General features: G+C 43.1%; 1 protein-coding gene across 4 annotated transcripts in view; it reads left to right on the top strand.

Moving 5' to 3' along the window:
- GCNT2 (glucosaminyl (N-acetyl) transferase 2 (I blood group)) overlaps positions 1-19,099 on the top strand; it is an 85,208-nt gene that overhangs the window by 50,555 nt on the left and 15,554 nt on the right. For 2 of the 4 annotated variants that reach the window (XR_004625383.1, XM_002915905.4), the window contains exon 1: positions 654-1,964. The exons of 1 other annotated variant lie outside the window; for it this stretch is intronic. Coding sequence is in view for 1 of the 3 variants with exons in the window: in XM_002915905.4 (XP_002915951.3) it covers positions 887-1,964 (1,078 nt within the window). In the remaining 2 variants the exon portion in view is untranslated. Of the gene's footprint in view, positions 1-60; positions 1,965-19,099 lie in introns of those variants that run through there. One more of the 4 variants, XR_004625384.1, reaches the window with a different exon arrangement.

Genomic DNA, 19,099 nt, shown 5'->3' with positions numbered 1-19,099 from the left:
TATGAAGATGTCAGACCTTGCGAAAGACCAGGGGCGAGTCACTCCACATACTGTAGCTACCGGGGTGTCAGGAGTTCAAGCTCTCTGAAGCTCTGTGTGAAATGAGAACCAACTTTCTGGGATCAATGACTCTCACCTTTCCCTCTGGCACGCAAACTAAGGTGTTTTATTTCATTTATGTCATCCACACCGACCCTTTAATGTTACAACTCACTGCTCGCATCCTTCTGCCCTCATCTCATGCCCCAAGCGTGTAATTCCTTTTTCCCCTCTTCCCGTAGTGGGAGGTAACACCATCAGACTGTCTGATTTAACCCAGGGAACACCCACCTCGCCACAGACTCCTCGGCCGTCGATGATCTCCTACTTACGCCTATTACAAGTGCGTTTTTTCTTATCTGTGTCTGTGTGCCCAGAGGTAGAAATAACACTGAAATGCGAAAGAGGGGCAGAGAAACGGGAAGACGAACAAAGCCGAGGGGCGGAAGTCCTAAATGCCGTGGTTCCCAAGGGCTGCTAGCAGGTTGCGGGGCGAGGCAGAAAAAGTAGAAGGACTCACTCTCCAAGCCGAGGAGAGAGCCTGAGAAGAGAAGGGAGAGCAGATCGGAGCAGACGGGATGGAAGGGGGGGCGGGGCGAAGCGAGGGAAACTCAGCCCGGGTGAAAAGGACCCGTCAGTCCGTTCCAGAACGTAATTTGCTGAGATCCGCCACTTGCATTTCGTATGCAAATGAGGAGGGCTTCCCGGAGGCGGGACCGGGCTGCGCGGCGCGCGGCTGGCTGCTGGGGATTCTGCAACCAGGGTCAGAAAAGCAGTGCGGGCTGGAGCAGCATCTCTCCTCCGGCCGGCGCCGCGGGTATGGACGCCACGCCGCAGCAGACGATCAATGAGGCTTGAAGGACTCCAGCCCTCGGGAGCAGCTTGCCTAAATTCAAGACTGGGAAGAGAAGTCGGTTCAACCTCTTCACGCGTGTGCTTTCAGGGACTGGTCATTTCTCAATCCCTGGAGAGAGATTCCTTCCCCAAGGAAGTGAAAATAATGAACTTTTGGAGGTACTGCTTTTTTGCTTTCATTCTGCTCAGTGTGGTTGTTTTCGTGATACTTTATAATAGCCAGTTACACCTGCCGAAGAGTTTCGGGACGCTGAATGGCTCCAGTCACAGGTATTTTAGAATAGATGCCTGTGATTACGCCTTAGAAGGTAAGTCAACTTTTTTGTGGGGAAAGACCTTGTCATCACCTCTGGGGAGTGTCCCGTGTAAGGACTACCTGATCCAGAACCACTACATCACCAGCCCCCTGTCGGAAGAAGAGGTTGCTTTCCCTCTGGCTTATGTCATGGTCATCCATAAGGACTTTGATACTTTTGAAAGGCTCTTCAGGGCTGTCTATATGCCCCAAAATGTCTACTGCGTTCATGTGGATGAGAAAGCCACAGCTGAGTTTAAGGAATCTGTGTGGCAGTTACTGAGTTGCTTCCAAAATGCTTTTGTTGCTTCAAAGATAGAGCCAGTGGTCTACGGGGGCATTTCCAGGCTCCAGGCTGACTTGAACTGCCTCAAAGACCTCACTGCGTCCAAGGTGCCGTGGAAGTACGCCATCAACACGTGTGGGCAGGACTTCCCCCTGAAAACCAACAGGGAGATAATTCAGTATCTGAAAGGATTTAAAGGGAAAAACATTACCCCGGGGGTGCTGCCTCCTGATCACGCAATTAAACGGACTAAATTCGTCCACCAGGAGCACATCGGCAAAGATGGCTCTTTTGTGAAAAATACTAATATTTTGAAAACCCCACCTCCACATCAGCTGACCATCTACTTTGGCACTGCCTATGTGGCCCTTACCCGAGAGTTTGTCAACTTTGTCTTCCATGACAAAAGGGCCATTGATCTACTGCACTGGTCAAAAGATACTTACAGCCCGGATGAACATTTCTGGGTGACACTTAATAGGATTCCAGGTATGTGCCGATTTCCATTCCAATTTTTTCTTGAGTTCACTAATGTCCAACACTTCTAGAGAACAGACTCCTTTGAAATTACTTGAAAAAAATTTTTAGTGCTTAGAAAACCATCGTCTGGTTGCTTTTTAGTGACCAGCTTCATGCCAGTTCTGCCGTCTTGTAACTGGTACACTGTAGTGATCTAAGAAGTACGCAGAGCTGCAGCTCTGGCAAAGCTGTCTTTGATAGTGTATCGCGTAGCTCAGTCTCTTGTTGGCGTTTTTTTTTTTTTTAATTGAGGTGTAGTTGACATATACTAGCTCAGCCTTGTGAATGAACGCTTTTCATCGTCCTTGATAAGCACAGCTATGATGTGTTGAAATTGGTTTTTAATAAGCATTCTAGAATTTATGAGTTAAAATAGGTAGTGTTTCTTTCAGAGCACGTCACACAGTATTCCATTCATCCTCAAAGTCATTGCTCAAAGTTGGCGGGGCTGCTTTTAGAATCTGTGAATCTTCTTTGGAAGTTGATCAAGTATCTCTTCAGTTAAATGTCTCTAATCTAAGACCTAATCAAGTACCCAGGTCTCAACCAACTCGGTTCAACAAAAACAGTCTAATATTTTGTTGTCAAGAAGAATGGGTAAAATGAATTGGAATACACAGTTGATCAACAGCTGGAGTTGATCCAAAGTAAATTCTCAATTTCGAAGTCACCGATTATTGGAAATTCCACTTTGCAGTCTCTTGATTTCATAGACTGTGAAGTCTTTTCCATTGTTTATGATCATTTGGAAAGGGGGCCAAGGTATGCCAGACAACTGAACGCAGAAAACAGCACCAGATTCCCTCCTTGATTCAGGACTGAGTTTCTTTTCAAAATTCTGTTTTCTGTATGTTGTCTGAGAACACCTGTGTGACCTGTAGCACCTGTTCCTGGTGATGTCCCAATAAACGGGTTTCCCCTGTTGTGACAGCACGGCTGTGAGTATCAGCCCTGTGTGCGGGTGGCCCTATGCCTGCCATATGTGAAATGACTCCCTCCCTGCTCTTACATGGAGTATTGTTACCATGGACACATTTGAGTGCTGTTTGAAGCTACCTTCATAGCCGAGAGTAGATTCAGAGCAGTGACTCTTTTCTCAATATGCAGCATTCGTAAGAGCCAAATTGGAGTGGTGGTCACAAAAGTCTACTCAGAGCAGAAAGAGGACAGGCAAGGTGACTGGAAACAGACATTCTATCCCGAGGGCTACTAAATCGTCAGATCAGAGAGACCTGTAGGAGCGGGAGTAACCAACATTTATCAGAATGTAGTGAGTGTTCATTCTTATTGTTTGCAAAGGACTGTTTTAAACACATGTAAATATGCTGTAGGTGGCATCTAATACTGTTCCGGGTGATCTAGTTTGCTTCGGATGTACGTTCTGCATCATTTCAAGGATAAGAAATAATCATTGTTGGGGTGCCTGGGTGGCACAGCAGTTGGGCGTCTGCCTTCGGCTCAGGGCGTGATCCCGGCGTTATGGGATCGAGCCCCACATCAGGCTCCTCCGCTGTGAGCCTGCTTCTTCCTCTCCCACCTCCCCCTGCTTGTGTTCCCTCTCTCTCTGGCTGTCTCTATCTCTGTTGAATAAATAAATAAAATCTTTAAAAAAAAAGAAATAATCATTGTTATCCTCCTATACAGAGGAAGAAAAAGAGGCTTAGAGAGATTGAAGTAATGCCCTCCTCTTTATATAGCTTGTCCATGCAAAGCTGGGATCTAATCCTGGATTCCTGTGACCTGAAGTTAGAACTTGCACCAGGAAAGGAGGGAATAATCATTTCTTCTTTCCCATATCTAAAGCAAATTCCTGGGGCTCTTGGGTGGCTCAGTCAGTTAAGCGTCTGACTCTTGATTTCATCTCAGGTCGTGATCTCAGGGTCCTGAGATGGAGCCCTGCATTGGGCTCCAAGCTCACTACGGAGTGTGCTTGTCCCTGTCCATCCCGCCTGCTTGTTCTCACGCACTCGCTCTCTCTCTCAAATAATAAAGAAAATCTTAAAAAAATAAATAAATAAAGCAAATTCCCCAAATTCCCTGCAGAATCCCAGAAAGGGGGTGGGGTAAGGATGGAGGGGTGAGGGGGAGAACAGTGGAAGTAAGCTCCACCTGACCACTTAGGCTGGAAATAAGGTTAGCAGGAATATGGAGTGCTAGTGCTAGTGTGTGTGTGTGTGTGTGTGTGTGGTGTGTGAACACAGTAAACATGCTGAGGCTTAGCAGGGCCAGTGTGCTAGCTGGAGTCATGGGAAGGTGTCCTTGCTAGAACTGATTGCCAACCCCACGCAGGCTTCTATGCCAGCTTCCTCAGTCCCCGTCTGGAACAGGCCTTGGTCTGGCTCTTCCTTCTGTGAACCGGTGGAAATGGGAGGTGTTCTTTGGTTAATATTCTTACAGAAGGCTGGCAAGGGGAGAAGCAACCAGGCTGAGACTTTGAACCTAATCATGTGAAGTATCTTGAGAATTTTGTCTTTACGATGAGTAGACGTCTTCTTTCTTTTTCTTTAAATTCTTTTTTTTTTTTTTTTTTACGTAATCTCTACGCCCAGCGTGGGGCTCGAACTTACAACCCCAAGATCAAGAGTCACACACTCTACTGACTGAGCCAGCCAGGCATTTCTTGTTCATTTTACATGTACTGTTTTTAAGTTCACCACAAAAATACACAGAAAAAGAGAAGTGATCTTTATTTTAGGTACCCTATTGTCTGTGAGAAACAAAGGGCTACCAGATGTGTTATTTACATAGATTGTATGCAGATATTTAGGAAGCTAATTTTAATTGAAATGCTTAAGTTTTTCTTATTTGGAAGCATTTTATAAAGCATTTTATAATCTGGACCCAAACAATTTGGTGGAACGAAGTTGCCAGGGATCTTTGCTTCCCAGAATCCAACAATGGCCAGTGCACCGAACTCTCAGATAGGTTAGGAGAATGAGTGTCTGTTGTTACCTTGCTTCAAGCTTTCCAGTGGCTTTTCATTATCACCGCGAGGATCGGGTTGAAGTTCTTACTGTGACGTGACCTCCATGACCTGACTCCTCCTCCTCTCCCCCTCCCTCTCCCCCCACTCATCTCTCTACTTTCATTTCTTTTTACTTGATGTCTCAGACTTTCTGTTCCAGCAACTTCTTGGCCCTACACACTTTGCAGTTTTCATTTAATTTTTTTTTGCGGGGGGGTTGGTGGCTTTTCGTGATGTCCTCTCCAAGACATCCCTACAACCATCCCTTTACAATCCGCCTTGGCTGGCGCCTCTGGGGGCCATCTCCCATCACCTACCTCCCGGTAGTTGGTACCCCAACTCTGGGTTCTCCTCTTCTCGAGGTCCCTGCTGCCAGCGTTGGATTGTAATTTCCTGCTAAGTGCATGTCTCCTCTGCCCTACCCCCTGGTGTTTGGGTTCCTTAAGGGGACGACCATCTTTGTCTTCCCCATCCCTACCCGGTACTACCACCTACCACGGTGCACGACTTGAGGATTTGTGGCTTGCTGGATGGCTGTGGGGTAGGTTGGGGGAGGGGCTAGATAGTTAGGAGAAGCTTGGTAGGATGTATAAAAAGTGTCCTATCTCTGGGTGGGGTGGGGTGAATTTTTGATAGTAAGGATTAGAGAAACAGGAGGTAAGATACTGCTTGGAGGTATCATTCCACAATAGCTAAATCGCACAAGTGACATCAGTAAAGAGAAAGAGAAAGATAACAGAAAGACCTTGCAGAATTGGCAAGCCCCAGAGTTCCAGCGGGAATAGGGCAAAGTTCCCCCTTAAAAAAAATCTGGTTTCCAGGTAGTCACCCTGAGCCCATCATGCAGTCGCTTCTGATTCCAAGAGAAAGTACTAGCACCCTATGTGGTCACCTCTAGTTAGTTCCCACCTTACTTGAACCTGGTTTGAGTTTCTCCCACAACCTGGTGCTCATCCAGTCCTGCTGGTAGTACTTCTTCCTGGCCTACTCACGGTTCACGCAGTGGGCTTCTACTGTCTTAATTTGACCTAGGCTACTTCTCAGCTACTGGATTAGGAAAAAAAAAAAACAACAACACCTGAGTATAAGAAAATGAAAGGTTAGGAAAAGACAACAATAGAAAGAAACTTGAAACATTTCTCCAGGTGTAGCTCCCGGCGAACGTAAACAGTGAGCCATTGAGAAGGTTTGTGTTCTCCACGGAAAGGTTACCAGGCCCTTAAATCTGGGCGGGGCTGGATCCATCCCAGTCCTTTTCAAAGTATGCATTGTGTGCTCTGTACATCAGCCTAAATTTAGAAGTCCGTTTGTAGAACCACAAAGCATGCATTCAGTCATGCCAGTTGTACCAATGACGGAGAATTAGAAACATTGATGGCCTGGTGGAGTCCCGTCTGCATGAATGTCATCAGAACAGTCAGGTCTAACAGAAAGCTGAGTTTGTGTGTGTCCAGGTGACAATCCACACTGGCACTTCTTTTGTCAATATGGAGATAAATTCTGATTGAAGGAGAAATTATATAAAATAGAAACTTCCCTGGGTTCTTATCCATTTAAAGAGTTTTAAAATGATACCACTTTAGGGGCACCTGAGTGGCTCATTTGGTTAAGCGTCTGACTTTTGATTTCAGCTCAGGTCATGATCTTAGGGTCAAGAGATAGAGCCCCGTGTCAGGCTGGGCGTGGAACCTGCTTAAGATTCACTGGCTCCCTCTGTGCCCCCCACCATGCACATGCTTTCTATCTCAATAAATAAATAAATAAATAAATAAATAAATAAATAAATAAATAAATAAATAAAATGATACCACTTTTGTGTAGCCAGATAATACTAAATACACATAATAAATTTGGACATGATTTTTAAAATATTATATCAGTGATTTGGGCCTTCTGGCCTGTTTTTCCTCTATTAGAAAAGGGCTCTGGGCTCTTCTTGGGCCAGGAATTTGGGGAAGATTTATAATTTACAATTCATCCTGGCTCTTGAGTGCCTAGATTGATGAGTTTATATCATAAAATGTTGAGTTCCTGGTAGAGAAACCTTAGGCAGGTTGCCTACTATTTGCATAATTAAGCTCTGCTGAAGCTATAGGCAGCTGAAGGATCATTTATGATGCCTCCAGCCATTGGCTCTGCTGTACTATTTGGATCATCTTTATTGGGGAGTCTATGCCCAAACATTCTTTGCTCCCCACCCCTGTGAAGGAAGTAGTCCGGAAACACTGCTCTTAATTAGCTTTTAATTCCTAATCTCTAGAACGACATTATGCAAGACAGAAGAAATTGGATTAAAGTATATATGAAGATTTAAATAAATATAAATACCATTATGATTGGTACATAGCCACTGAGCTTAACATGACTTGGTTTCTGGCAGAAAGGATTAATGTAGCTACCACTTCAGGACTGGCAAGACCATTTGTCCAACATTCTTTCAACCTGCCATCATTGTCTACCAATTGTATAAGACAAATATTTTCTAGAAGCCACAGTTGCCTTTATTTTAAACAAAAACATAATATTGCATTTCAATGACTCTCTAAGCAGTAACATAAAATATTTGGTATATCAAAGCCCTAATAGATATATGATCAGTGTCAAAATTATCTCTGTAACATCAGTATCTTTACTCTGTTTCTCTGAACCATTACAACAGCATTCCCTTCCATCTGCCTTTGAGTCCACATGATAGTAGGAAAAGGACTTGGGAGCCCGACAAACAGAGTTGAAGCCCTGGCTCCTATTATTTGCTGACTAAATGGTATTGGCCTTAATGTATGCTGACACTCAGTTTACCCATCTGTGATGATGGGAATAATAAAACAGCACTTAGTTTCCAGAGAAGTTATAAGTATTAAGTAAGATCATGCGTATAGTGTAGGGTTCTGGGACAGAGCCTGGTGAAACACAGATTGCTGATTTCAGACTTTCTGATTCAGGAGGTCTGGAGCAAGCCACAGAATCTGTATTTCCAACGAGCTCCCAGGGTATCCTGATGATTTTTGTCTAGGAAGCTGATCTAGACCCTTTTTACAGAGACTGGCCCATTTATAGATTTGCAGCAAATGTTGGTTCTGCTGATTGCCATCAGAGACTCTCTTGACTGAGAAAAAAGGCAGCCTCCAGAACGAAGGAAAGTGAGGGTGTATAAGGAAAAGCTGGACGGTCGGTGTTGGTTGCATATAGAGGATGTTGTAAAAGTTGTGTGCAAAGAGCTGACGGGAAAGTACTCCTATTGAGCAAATATCCCCAGGGCTCAGGAATGAGGCAAACCCGCTAATGAATTTTCGATTTGTCTTTATTAGCTTGGTGACCGTGGTAGCTCTAACCTCAGACTCCTCATCTGTACAGGCCTGGTAACGACAGCTACTTAATAAGTGGTTCTGAGAGGGGCACCTGGCTGGCCCAGTTGGTGGAGTACGTGACTCTTGATCTTGGGGTCGTGAGTTCGAGCCCCATGTTGGGTGTAGAGATTACTTAAATAAATAAAACAAAAACATTTTTAAAAAAATAAGTTGTTCTGAGAATTAAATGAAAAAGTTGAGTGCCAAGTGAGTAACACACTTAATACTATGAATATATATAAAGAAAACCTCAATGTGACATAGAATTCCTAAACAACGAGATCCTCAAGGTGTTAAATAAAATTAATTTAAATATCTTTTTACTATAAAAGGATGTCTACACCATGCCTCCACCACCATATACAACTGGATGTAGATACACCCAAAGAAAACCAGGAGGAAGTACCGGGAAATGTAAGCGGTTTCACATGTTGGGATGGGCACTTACTTACTCTTTGCAATTTTGATTTCCCTTAACGTAACCAGTGTCGTTTTTGAAACCACGAAAGCAGCTCACTTCGTCCTCACATGAATATTGCTAAGTGTGTATTATCCATGAGAAGTGTTTCCTTAAAAATCCGAAGGATGTCAGTAGTGTCTTCAGGACTTTATTTTTGTGATCACATCAGGTGAAAGGAACAGGAATTGGGATTCATAGGCGGTTTTGTTTTCTGAAAGCATACCGTGCACCAGAAGGGACTTATGTGGTATTTGTTTAGAACATAATACAGTTTCTCAGAAAAGGAAATCAGCACAGCCAGAATCCGAAAGAAATGAGAGTTTTTTCACAATCATTCTATACAGGTTTTTGCTGGCAGCCACATCCTTCCCATTTTGGGTGTTCAACTTCCTCAAAGTTAAAACAAACGTTGCCCCTCCTAGCTACTACACAGGGATAATTTATAAACTCTCATAGGAAATTCACCAGCACGCAGCACCGTGACCCTTTTGTGCTCATCAACCAGTTTCTGCAACTGCAAACATACTGCACGAGCTCAAAGCCAGAAAAAAAAATGTATGAAAAATCATTGCGTTGACTCTATAATTTTCAGGCTTTTTGGAAAGAGTAGCTCCCTATTTTCAAAGGAAATATAAAATTCCAGTAGTCCAGGCTGAGGCTTTCTACATATCCCATGATAATGATTTCCTGAAAAGTGAAAATCTTTTTATCCAGCCTAAACTTCTAGGATATATTACATCAACCAGACTGTATTTTCATCTTCCTTTTTTTTTTTTTTTTTTTTTGTGGACAAAGCCGAATCTACAAACTCTTTAAGCCTTAGGAGCAAGAGTCAGAATAATCCTTGTTAACATTTCCCTTCTCTTGGCCCCTCTCTTCCTGCAGGGAAAATGGGAGGAGTATGTTACTAGGAGTAGTAACACTGATTTAGTGGGATAGACACGTCCACATGCAGTGTTTAGAGATACTTTTGTTCATCTCTTGCTGCTGTTGAATATCCACTTCCTCTATTTAGGAAAAGGAAAAAAGGACAAATAGACAGTCCTCCTATTTGATGAGTCCCTGTGTGTTTGTGGAAATGATGCAAGGATATTTTGCTTTCGGCTCTGTATTAATGTATTTACTATGACCGCTGGTTCTCGCAGAGCCTTCCCTGGTGGGTTCGGTCATCTTGTTAATTTTTTGCATGTGTGATTTCATCTGAGATTCCCCAGGTTTCAAGCTTCTGAGCTTTGCACAAGGCTGCTCTCATCTTGCAGGACTGTGCGGAGGGACGAATTCCGACTTCGCATCCCAGCCTCGTCAGGTGACGGCTGGTCTGACACTGGGCAAGTTTACTGAATCCCAGTTAATTTTTGGTTTTAGGACATTAGGGAAAGTTTGGAAGGTATTTGGGGATTTATTAAAAACTAAGAATTGTGTATTGGGGAGTTCTGGTTCCGTCTCACTCCCCATTGTATATACATGCAGAATAACGTATTTCACACCAGTGCCTCCGACTTGCTAGTATTTCTTTTCAAAGATGTTTGTAAAAGAGCCAGAAGAATCTCGGGGTGGCTCTAAGGATGAGAGTTTGGGATGCCCCCAAAGGACACTCAAGAATTAGAAAAGCAGGGGCGCCTGGGTGGCTCAGTGTCTGACTCTTGATTTTGGCTCAGGTCATGATCTTGGTTGGGGTCGTGGGATCAAGTCCCGCATCAGGCTCTGAGCTCGGTGGGGAGTCTGCTCGAGATTCTCCCTCTTCCTCTGCCCCTTACGCTCTCTCGCCCTCTCTGTCTAAAATAAATAGGTAAATCTTAAAAAAAAAAAAAAATTAGAACAGCAGTTTATAGCCTTTGAGTGTTTTAAACACTTCACACTGTACCCCTAAAAACAATCGACTAAATAAATGGACAGTAAGTGTTACAAGCCTGGTGTGAATGTTTTATTTTCCTTTTTATAAATTCTTCAAACTCCAGGCACTGGACCACGTAAGAAAGGCCAATGACCTAGATATGCACACTATAAAATTATCTTCTAGCCTCTGTCCTTGATTAGCTCTTTGACCTGAGCTAAGTCACGTAACTTTCCTGGGCCTTGGGTTCCTCCTCAGTAAAATGAGGAAAGTGGGGCGGGTGATCTCAAAAAAGTTCTGCATTTTTTTTTACTTTAACTCTGGAGCACACAGTAACCTGTCCTATGTGGGCTTCAGTTGACCCATCTGTAAAATGGAGACGATACCAGCAATTTACAAGATAATGAAGAAAGTAGTTCCCAACTCAGCCTTTGTTGATTCTATGACCCTTTCCATCCTGCGGCATTTTCCCGTATAGGATTACTGGAACAATGGCCTCTGGGCAATGAATTTCCCTCCTTTTCCTTCACAGTCCCTATGTCTATGTTTAGAGGCCAACCACCACTCCTGCCATAACTTAATAAAACTCAGGCCAGTCATCACTGGCAGTGAGTGGAGGTGATTTTTGCTGTAAAATTCTAACCAAATGAGGATGTTAGTTACTGAGTACTAACACAATATCCCCATTTGCCTGGCTGTCTTAATATAGCACATTTCTCCTTGTTTTTGGAGAGTATTTTCTGGGCACGCCCATAACACTGAGCTAGACGGAGGCGAGTGTAATATATAACTGTGGGGGAGGGAAGGAGGCCCTCTGGAGCCAGACTACTTGGCTTCAGATGCAGTTTTGCAGATTCCTAGTGTATAAAATTGGAGGCAAATGATGTAATCATTCTGAATCTCAGTTTCTGTGTTTGTAAAATGGGGACAATAAGAGTACCTATCATTGTAAGTGAATTATATGTAGTAATACATATCAGTTGCCAAAAATGGTGCCTGGTAAGTATAAGTACTATTAGGTTTTTGTTTCTGTTTTTATTCCACCCAGTGGTCCTCATTAAGAGACAACAGGTACTGGAAAAACACAATTTTTCCGTGATGCAAAGGCTTCTGAGATTACTACAAAGGATCAGGAAGATTTTCTAGAACTCAGACAAAATCAGCTTGAATTTCGCCCTCTCCCCAGCTTCCAGTACTATCCTGTGTGGGGACATGAGAGGAAAAGAGTAACTGACAGTATGACACTGGTCAGTGAGAGTATTTGTGTCATGCACATCATTTTTTGGAGGTCAGGTTCATGCTTAGGTACGAAGAAACGCAGGTGACCAACAATAATCCTATGTCAATGTTGACATCTTGACTCAAGGATACCTGCAATTTCCAGATAATCTGAATCTCCTCTCTCTGCCCCAATTGGAAAAGAAAATGCAGTATTGTTTCCATCAGAATGAGGGGGCGACTGAGCCAGGATGAAACAGGGTGTCTCATGGGGCACCTGGGTGGCTCAGTGGTTAAGAGTCTGCCTTCAGCTCAGGGTGTGATCCCGGCATTCTGGGATCGAGCCCCACATCAGGCTCCTCTGTTGGAAGACTTCTTCCTCTCCCACTCCCCCCTGCTTGTGTTCCCTCTCTCGCTGGCTGTCTCTATCTCTGTCAAATAAATAAATAAATAAAATCTTAAAAAAAAAAAAGAAACAGGGTGTCTCAGGAAGGGTCATTGGGTCCATCTCCCGTCTGCTTCCATCCATTGTGTCCCAAGAGGGATGCATGGAGTGAGGACTGTGCCAAATGAAACAGACGTGTGGCCTCGTTTAGCCTCGTTTACCTTCAGAGTCCTCCAGTGGTCCACATGGAATTGAGAACAGTGGTAGAATGAGGAATGTGGGGGGAGGGGGCTCAAATCCTGGCTGCTTCTAGCCTGTGATATCGGGCAGATCCATTCAATTCTGCAAATTTCATTTCCTCAGCCGAGGAATGATACTGCTAATCTCACGGTGGTGTTGGGAAAGGAGGCACGTGGAGGCACGTGTTCTAAGAAATGAATCAAGGAGTAACTCTTAACTGTACCGTAACTCGACAACCAGTAACCTACAACTCCAGCAGAGCTCTAAAGCCTGTAATGCCACTCCTGACTCACGGAAGGTGCTCACTGAATGTGGTTTTGGGGATAGGTTTTGTGTTTGTTTTTGTTTTAAGTGAACCATACTAGAAAGAGTAAAAACTTGAAACGGCTACTTCAAGAAGAACAAAATGATTCTGTGAAGTGGAATGGGTTAATTTCATTCCGGAGTTGGAAATATAGTCCCATCATTTAGGTTTAGAGGAACCAAGCCCAGGAAGGTGAAGTGATTTGTTTGGGTCACCTGATTTAGCAGCTGAATTGGGTCACGAAGATGGGACTTTTTTTTTTTTTTTAAGATTTTATTTATTATTTGAGAGAGAGAGAGCACAGAGGGAGAGGGAGAAGCAGACTCCCCGCTGAGCAGGGAGCCTGATGTGGGGCTCGATCCCAGGACCCTGAGATCATGACCTGAGCCGAAGGCAGATGTTTAACTGACAGAGCCACCCGGGTGCCCCGAAAATGGGACTTCTAAGTCATAATACGATAGTCTGTGTATTTAGTGCTTCTCACAATTTCTTTCTGAAATACTCTAGATTTTGGAGCAAAGGGGCAGTAACATTTTGGTATGTATGTTATCTAATACGGAAAGACAAGTTTTAAATGATGAGATTCTATAAAATCGTTCTGAATTCATCGAAAACAGTAGTGAATATTAATATTTCTCAAATGAAAAATTCTGTGGTTATACTGCAAAGTGGAATTTTTAAATGTATTCATTTACAACGAAGGAGACCCATTCTGTTACACAATATTGTTGAATTTGAAGAAGCTTCCTTTTTTTTTATTTTTAAATTCATATGCACTTTTCGGTATCCAGTCCCGTGTGTTCTGACAGTTGTAGAGCGTCGTGCGTTTACTACCTTGTCAGCAAATCCTGACCTGTTCTCTATCCTGTGGTTTTGCCTTTCCAGAATGTCATAAAAATGGAATCATAGACTATGTAGCCTTCGGGGTCTGGAAAATCAGCTTCTTATTCGGCCTTTTAAAAAATCTTGATGAATGAATGTTGTGTGTTCCCAGGTGAATATGATGGTTTCCTAGAGACCCTCTGGCATCCTAATAGCTGCTGATTATTCATTCTATTTGGCAGACTTTTCCCATATTATTTATTTATTGTTTTCCATAAGTAACAGAATTAGTTGGACTTCTATTACTTAAAAAAAAAAACATGGCCATTTTTAGTAATAGTATTCATTGGGGTAATAAACTAAAAGTAAATACAGTATGTAGCTATGTCATTATTAGGCTTCAGTGTGGTAAGCTTTTGTTAGCTTTGATTTGTTTTTATCTGTGATTCCGAATTCAGACAGTCCCCCCGACATGGTGGTTCTGGTTCTGCTTACTATTTTTCAGCTTTAGGTTGGGTGTGAATGTAATTTGCATTGGGTGGAAACTGTACTTTGAATTTTGAATTTTGATCTTTTCCCGAGCTAGTTATACGCTGTGCTCTCTCGTGGGCGTCAGCAGCGAGCTGCAGCTCCCGTCAGCCCCGCGGTCACAAGGGTCCACAGCTGATCCACAGCTGATGCTCTGACAAATTCTGTATGCAGACAACCACTCTGGTTTTCGCTTTCAGTACAGTGTTCAGTCAATGACATGAGACTGTCAACACTGTATTCTCAGACAGGCTCTGCGTTAGATGATACTGCCCAGCCAAAGGCAGTGTGGGTCTTCTGAGCATATTTGAGGTAGGCTAGACTAAGCGTTGATGTTCAGTGGGGTAGGTGTATCAGATGTATTTTCAACTCAGTATTTTCAACGAACAGTGGGTTCATTGGGACTTCACCCCATTGTAAGTCCAGGAAAATCTGTAAATGGTAGGAATATCACAAGTTTGGAAGAATAAGAATAACAGAAAAAACTGCATTTCACTTTTATTCCAGAAACACAGGTGACAGATTCACAAAACTTCCATCGTGAGTCCTTTCGGTCAGTCGTACGAGAGCATCATAATGAGCACATCAGAACATCCCAATATGATCTCTCATCAGAACTCATTCGGGGGGCGCCTGGCTGGGTCAGTCCTAGAGGATGTGACTCTTCTCCAGGTTGTGCATTCATGCCGCACATTGGGCGTGGAGCCTACTTACACAAAAAACAAAAAACTCACACAGAAGAAAATTGGTCTAGATTTGTAGAGGGCTTAAGAGTTTATCTTTTACTATAAATTAAGCGTATTAGTCATTGGTCTTGATCTAAGTACGTCCATACTTAAGAGTTTCTAAAATATTAAAATAACTAACATCGTACAGGATATGGACTTGATACTGAGAACACCAGTGTCGAGTCGTTAAGAATCAGGGCCTCGAAACCTGAAAGCTGGAGACTCAGAACTAGCACTGTGATCCCACAGATGACCCTGGGCAGAGGAAAAGGGGCCAGGGCAAGGAACTGAAGGGGCCAGCATTTCTTTGAAGTCTCATGTTTTATTTTACAAATTTATAAAAAATATCACATTCCTACACATCTGTAACTTTCTTAAACTTTCTGTTGAAATACTACATAGACATACAACTGCCCTAATTGGAATTGATCACTGAATTTTCAAACAGATCCTTACCTGAGTAACCCGCACAAGAAAATATGTTACTGCTGGTACTCCAGGGAACCCCTCCAGAGTCCCTTCCAAGAGTGACAACCATCCCCACCCCATAAATTCCTTTTGCCTGTCTTTGTGTTGTCATGGGGCTTCTAATTGTAGCCCGATGCTTTTTTATCCAAATGTTCACGTTCAAGAGATGTTTCCAAGAAGAAATGCTAGGCCTACCCTGTGGCTTTTTGTATTTCTAGAAACTGCTGCAAACTCCATGGGGTGGCGGGTGGGAGTGGCAAGATAGGGGATGGAAGGTGGGGGTGTCCACTTCCAGGGGCACATCCCAAGACTCTTTTCTCCCGTGTTTCTTCTCTTCTGAAAGTTTATTTATATGTTTCTCATATTTGCAGAAGAAGAGTGTAAACAGAAGAACTCCTTCTCCAGTTCTGCATAAAAGATTGCTTGCTATAGATAGGCACTGTGTTCCCAGAATTAGCAACCGTTATATATACCCCGGTACATGCAGCAACAAATGGAACTTACCACTGACTTTTAACCCTTTTGGACCTGTCTTAGGTTGAAAATAGGGATTAAAATTAGACAAGGGTCCTGAGCAACTCTGGTTTTTATTTGGCTGCTTTTACATGGAGCTGGGAGAGAGTGTTTTACAACTTGCGAATGAATTCTTGATTTACGTCCAACTGGGTGTAGCCTGGTGCCTTGTTTTGAAGGTGAAGAAGGCACTGTGTACTGGGCACGATGAAAATTTGCCTAATGGATTTGTTAAGAACCTTTTCCCAGACAACCAATGGAGTCATACAGGGCATGCTACGTTCTGTTGCCTCCAATAGGGAATGATCCTAAAGTGAAATCCCTTATCGTGGAATGGAATGAGAAGGGGAATCAGTCTGGGACACGCTTTTATTTGAAACAGTCACGTAAGATCTAGGAAGTGCCACTTGAAGTGCAGATACTTAATTGAAGCTGTAAACAAACACATCTAAACAATTAGATCACGGAGGAAATTACCGTACTTGATTGTTCACGTGCTGGAAATAACGACAGAATCTCCCGTTTCTAGAATCTATAAAAACTTAAGTCCTAAGGAAACAGTTTTTGAATTGATAATCCTATGAAAGCAGTAAACTTGGACATAAGGAATGCCCAGACTCATTTAAAGAAACCCAACCCATCTCTCTCTGTTTTGTTTTGTTTTGTTTTTAAGAGAGAGAATGAGACAGAAAGAGAGACCGAAAGCATGCACGTAAGCAGGGGAGGGGTCGAGGGGGGGAGAGAGAATCTTAAGCAGGCTCCATACTCAGGGCTTGATCTCATGACCCTGATCTCCTGACCTGAGCTGAAATCAAGAGTCGGACACTTAACGAACTGAGCTGCCCAGGCACCCCAACAACCCATATATCTCAATGGTAAAAGCCATTTGCGAAAGGTTATTTACAGTCTATATCCAATACAGATGAGTCAACTAGTTTATAGCTGTGTTGAAGTCTTAAGGGGACATGGAAGTATTTATTTGTATAAGAAGATGCTTTATGAAATAATGTTTTCTTTTTTTATTCTTATTTTTTAAAATTCTAGTATAGTTAACATAACGTGCTATATTAGTTTCAGGTGTACAATACAGTGATTTAACACTTCCATACAACACCCTATCACGACAGGTGCCCTCCTCAATCCCCATCACTATGTCCCCATCCCCCACCCACCTGCCCTCTGGTAACCAGCAGTTTGTTGTCTAGAGTTAAGAGTCTGTTTCTTGGGGGGGGGGAAAGAGTTTGTTTCTTGGTTTGTCTCCATCTCCTTTTTTTGCCCATTTTTTTTTGTTTGTTTCTTAAATTCCACACATGACTGAAATCATATGGTATTTGTCTTCCTCTGACTGACTTATTTCACTTAGCATAATACTCTCTAGCTCCATCCATATCATTGCAAGTGGTAAGATTTTATTCTTTTTTATGGCTGAATAATATTCCATTGTATATGTATGCCATATCTTCTGTATCCATTCTTCTATTGATGGGCACTTGGGTTGCTTCCATAATTTGGCTATTGTGAATAATGCTGCTAGAAACATTTGGGTGCATAAGTTGGCATTTTTGTGGTTTTTGGGTTAATATCCGTAGCACAATTGCTGGACTGTAGAGTAGTTCTGTTTTAAACGTTTTGAGGAACCTCCACACTGTTTTCCAGAGTGGCTGCACCAGTTTGCATTCCCACCAACAGTGCATGAAATTTCCTTTTTCTCCACATCCTCAATACTTGTTTCTTATGAAATAATCTTTTCTTAATGATTGTTATCTGTAGGTGTAAGATTTTTTAATGTTTTGGGTCCTTTTTTAACTTCCGTTTTTGTTCTTTGTACTGTTATGCATTATTTGAATCCATTCTAATAACCAGGGTTCAATTTTTCACAGATATTTTTGGGAAGAGAAAATAGGACGATTCACAAGGCAAATATGCCACAGTGTTTGACACTGGTTAATTTTGGGGAGTTGGAAGATAAACAACTGGTCTCTTTGCACTTTTCTGTGCTTTTAAAATCTCTAAAATTTCAAATTGCTTTATTTGGTGAAAAATAAAATCTCTCCTTACTGAGGCATGATGCTTGGTGTTTGAGAAGCTAAAAAGTATTACCCTTATGAAGGGATGTTCCGTAAAATATTCTGTGAAGAGTAGGTGTTCTCAACCCTGGCTACCCAGTAAGATTATATATGGATGTTTAGAAATAACATCAGTATCTGGGCCTTACCCCTGACCAGTGAAAATGAAAGACCAGTTCAGGAATTCCCAAAAGGGTGGCAGGACAGCCCTGTTTGTGTGGGCAGTGATGCACGATGGTGAAAGTTGAGGTCTGGAAACCGAGTATCACACATGACATGCTGGTCCGGGCCAGGTAGACAAGATGAGTGAGTGAAGCATGGTGGGGATCGTGGCGGCAGGAGAGTTCCTGGCTTCTTAAAGCTCCAGTGAATTGTTGTCAAATGGACACTGGCAGTCCAAACTTCTGTGGGGAGTCTTCTGTTTTGTTTTGGTTTTTTTTTTCATTGTTCATCCCCACTTCGATGAGGGTCTACCAAATAGGCCTGTGATCAGATGCGCCTTATGAGCTGCCCGTCTGCTGTTTGTAGCCTGGGGACAAAATCGCAAGGATCCTTTTGTTGTCACGGTCAGTATTTTGGTATCTTCCTGGCCAAAATGTGAACACTAACAGCAAACTGCTGGTCCCAGCCAGGGTTTCGGTTCTGAGGAGCTAGCTGGGGCCAGCTCCTTGATCAGGACAGTCTGAAGCCAAAAGTTAAAAATGCCAGTTGAGAGTCAAGCTTTTGAGGGAGGAGGTAAGTGTTAAACTGGGTCCAGGGGGATCAGAAGCGGCAATATAAAATGAGCAATGGTCTGAGGAGTGGGAATTCTTGTAAGAGACAGAATGGGCACCCGTGGAGAGGTTTGGGATGATGTCAAGTCTGAATTTGCTTTCATTTGCTGGGGGATGAGTGGTTGGTGGGTAAGCATCTCAAAGTGGCTTGAAGAAGCAGACACAGGGCAGACAGTTCGAAGGAATCCTGCATCCCTCCCCCTAAAATAGGAGGTAAACAAGGTCAACCCTGATGATAGAAAAAGCCATCTAGTGGTATCGCCAATGAAGTGCCGGGCAGATTGGAGGCGGTCGGAATAGTCTCAGTGAGAAATGTAAAGCCCCTGAATTAGGACCATGCCAACAAAGGGAAGCAACACTATTATAAGCCAGGGAGGGTTTAAAGAACCCCCGGTAAATTGGAAATCAGTTGGGGGCTCCCGTACTGCACCAAATGGCGAAGTCATAGCTGGAA

The sequence above is a fragment of the Ailuropoda melanoleuca genome, chromosome 5 (genome assembly GCF_002007445.2).
Source record: "Ailuropoda melanoleuca isolate Jingjing chromosome 5, ASM200744v2, whole genome shotgun sequence".
In the NCBI taxonomy this organism is placed as follows: domain Eukaryota; kingdom Metazoa; phylum Chordata; class Mammalia; order Carnivora; family Ursidae; genus Ailuropoda; species Ailuropoda melanoleuca.
This window is presented reverse-complemented; position numbering and strand designations above follow the sequence as displayed.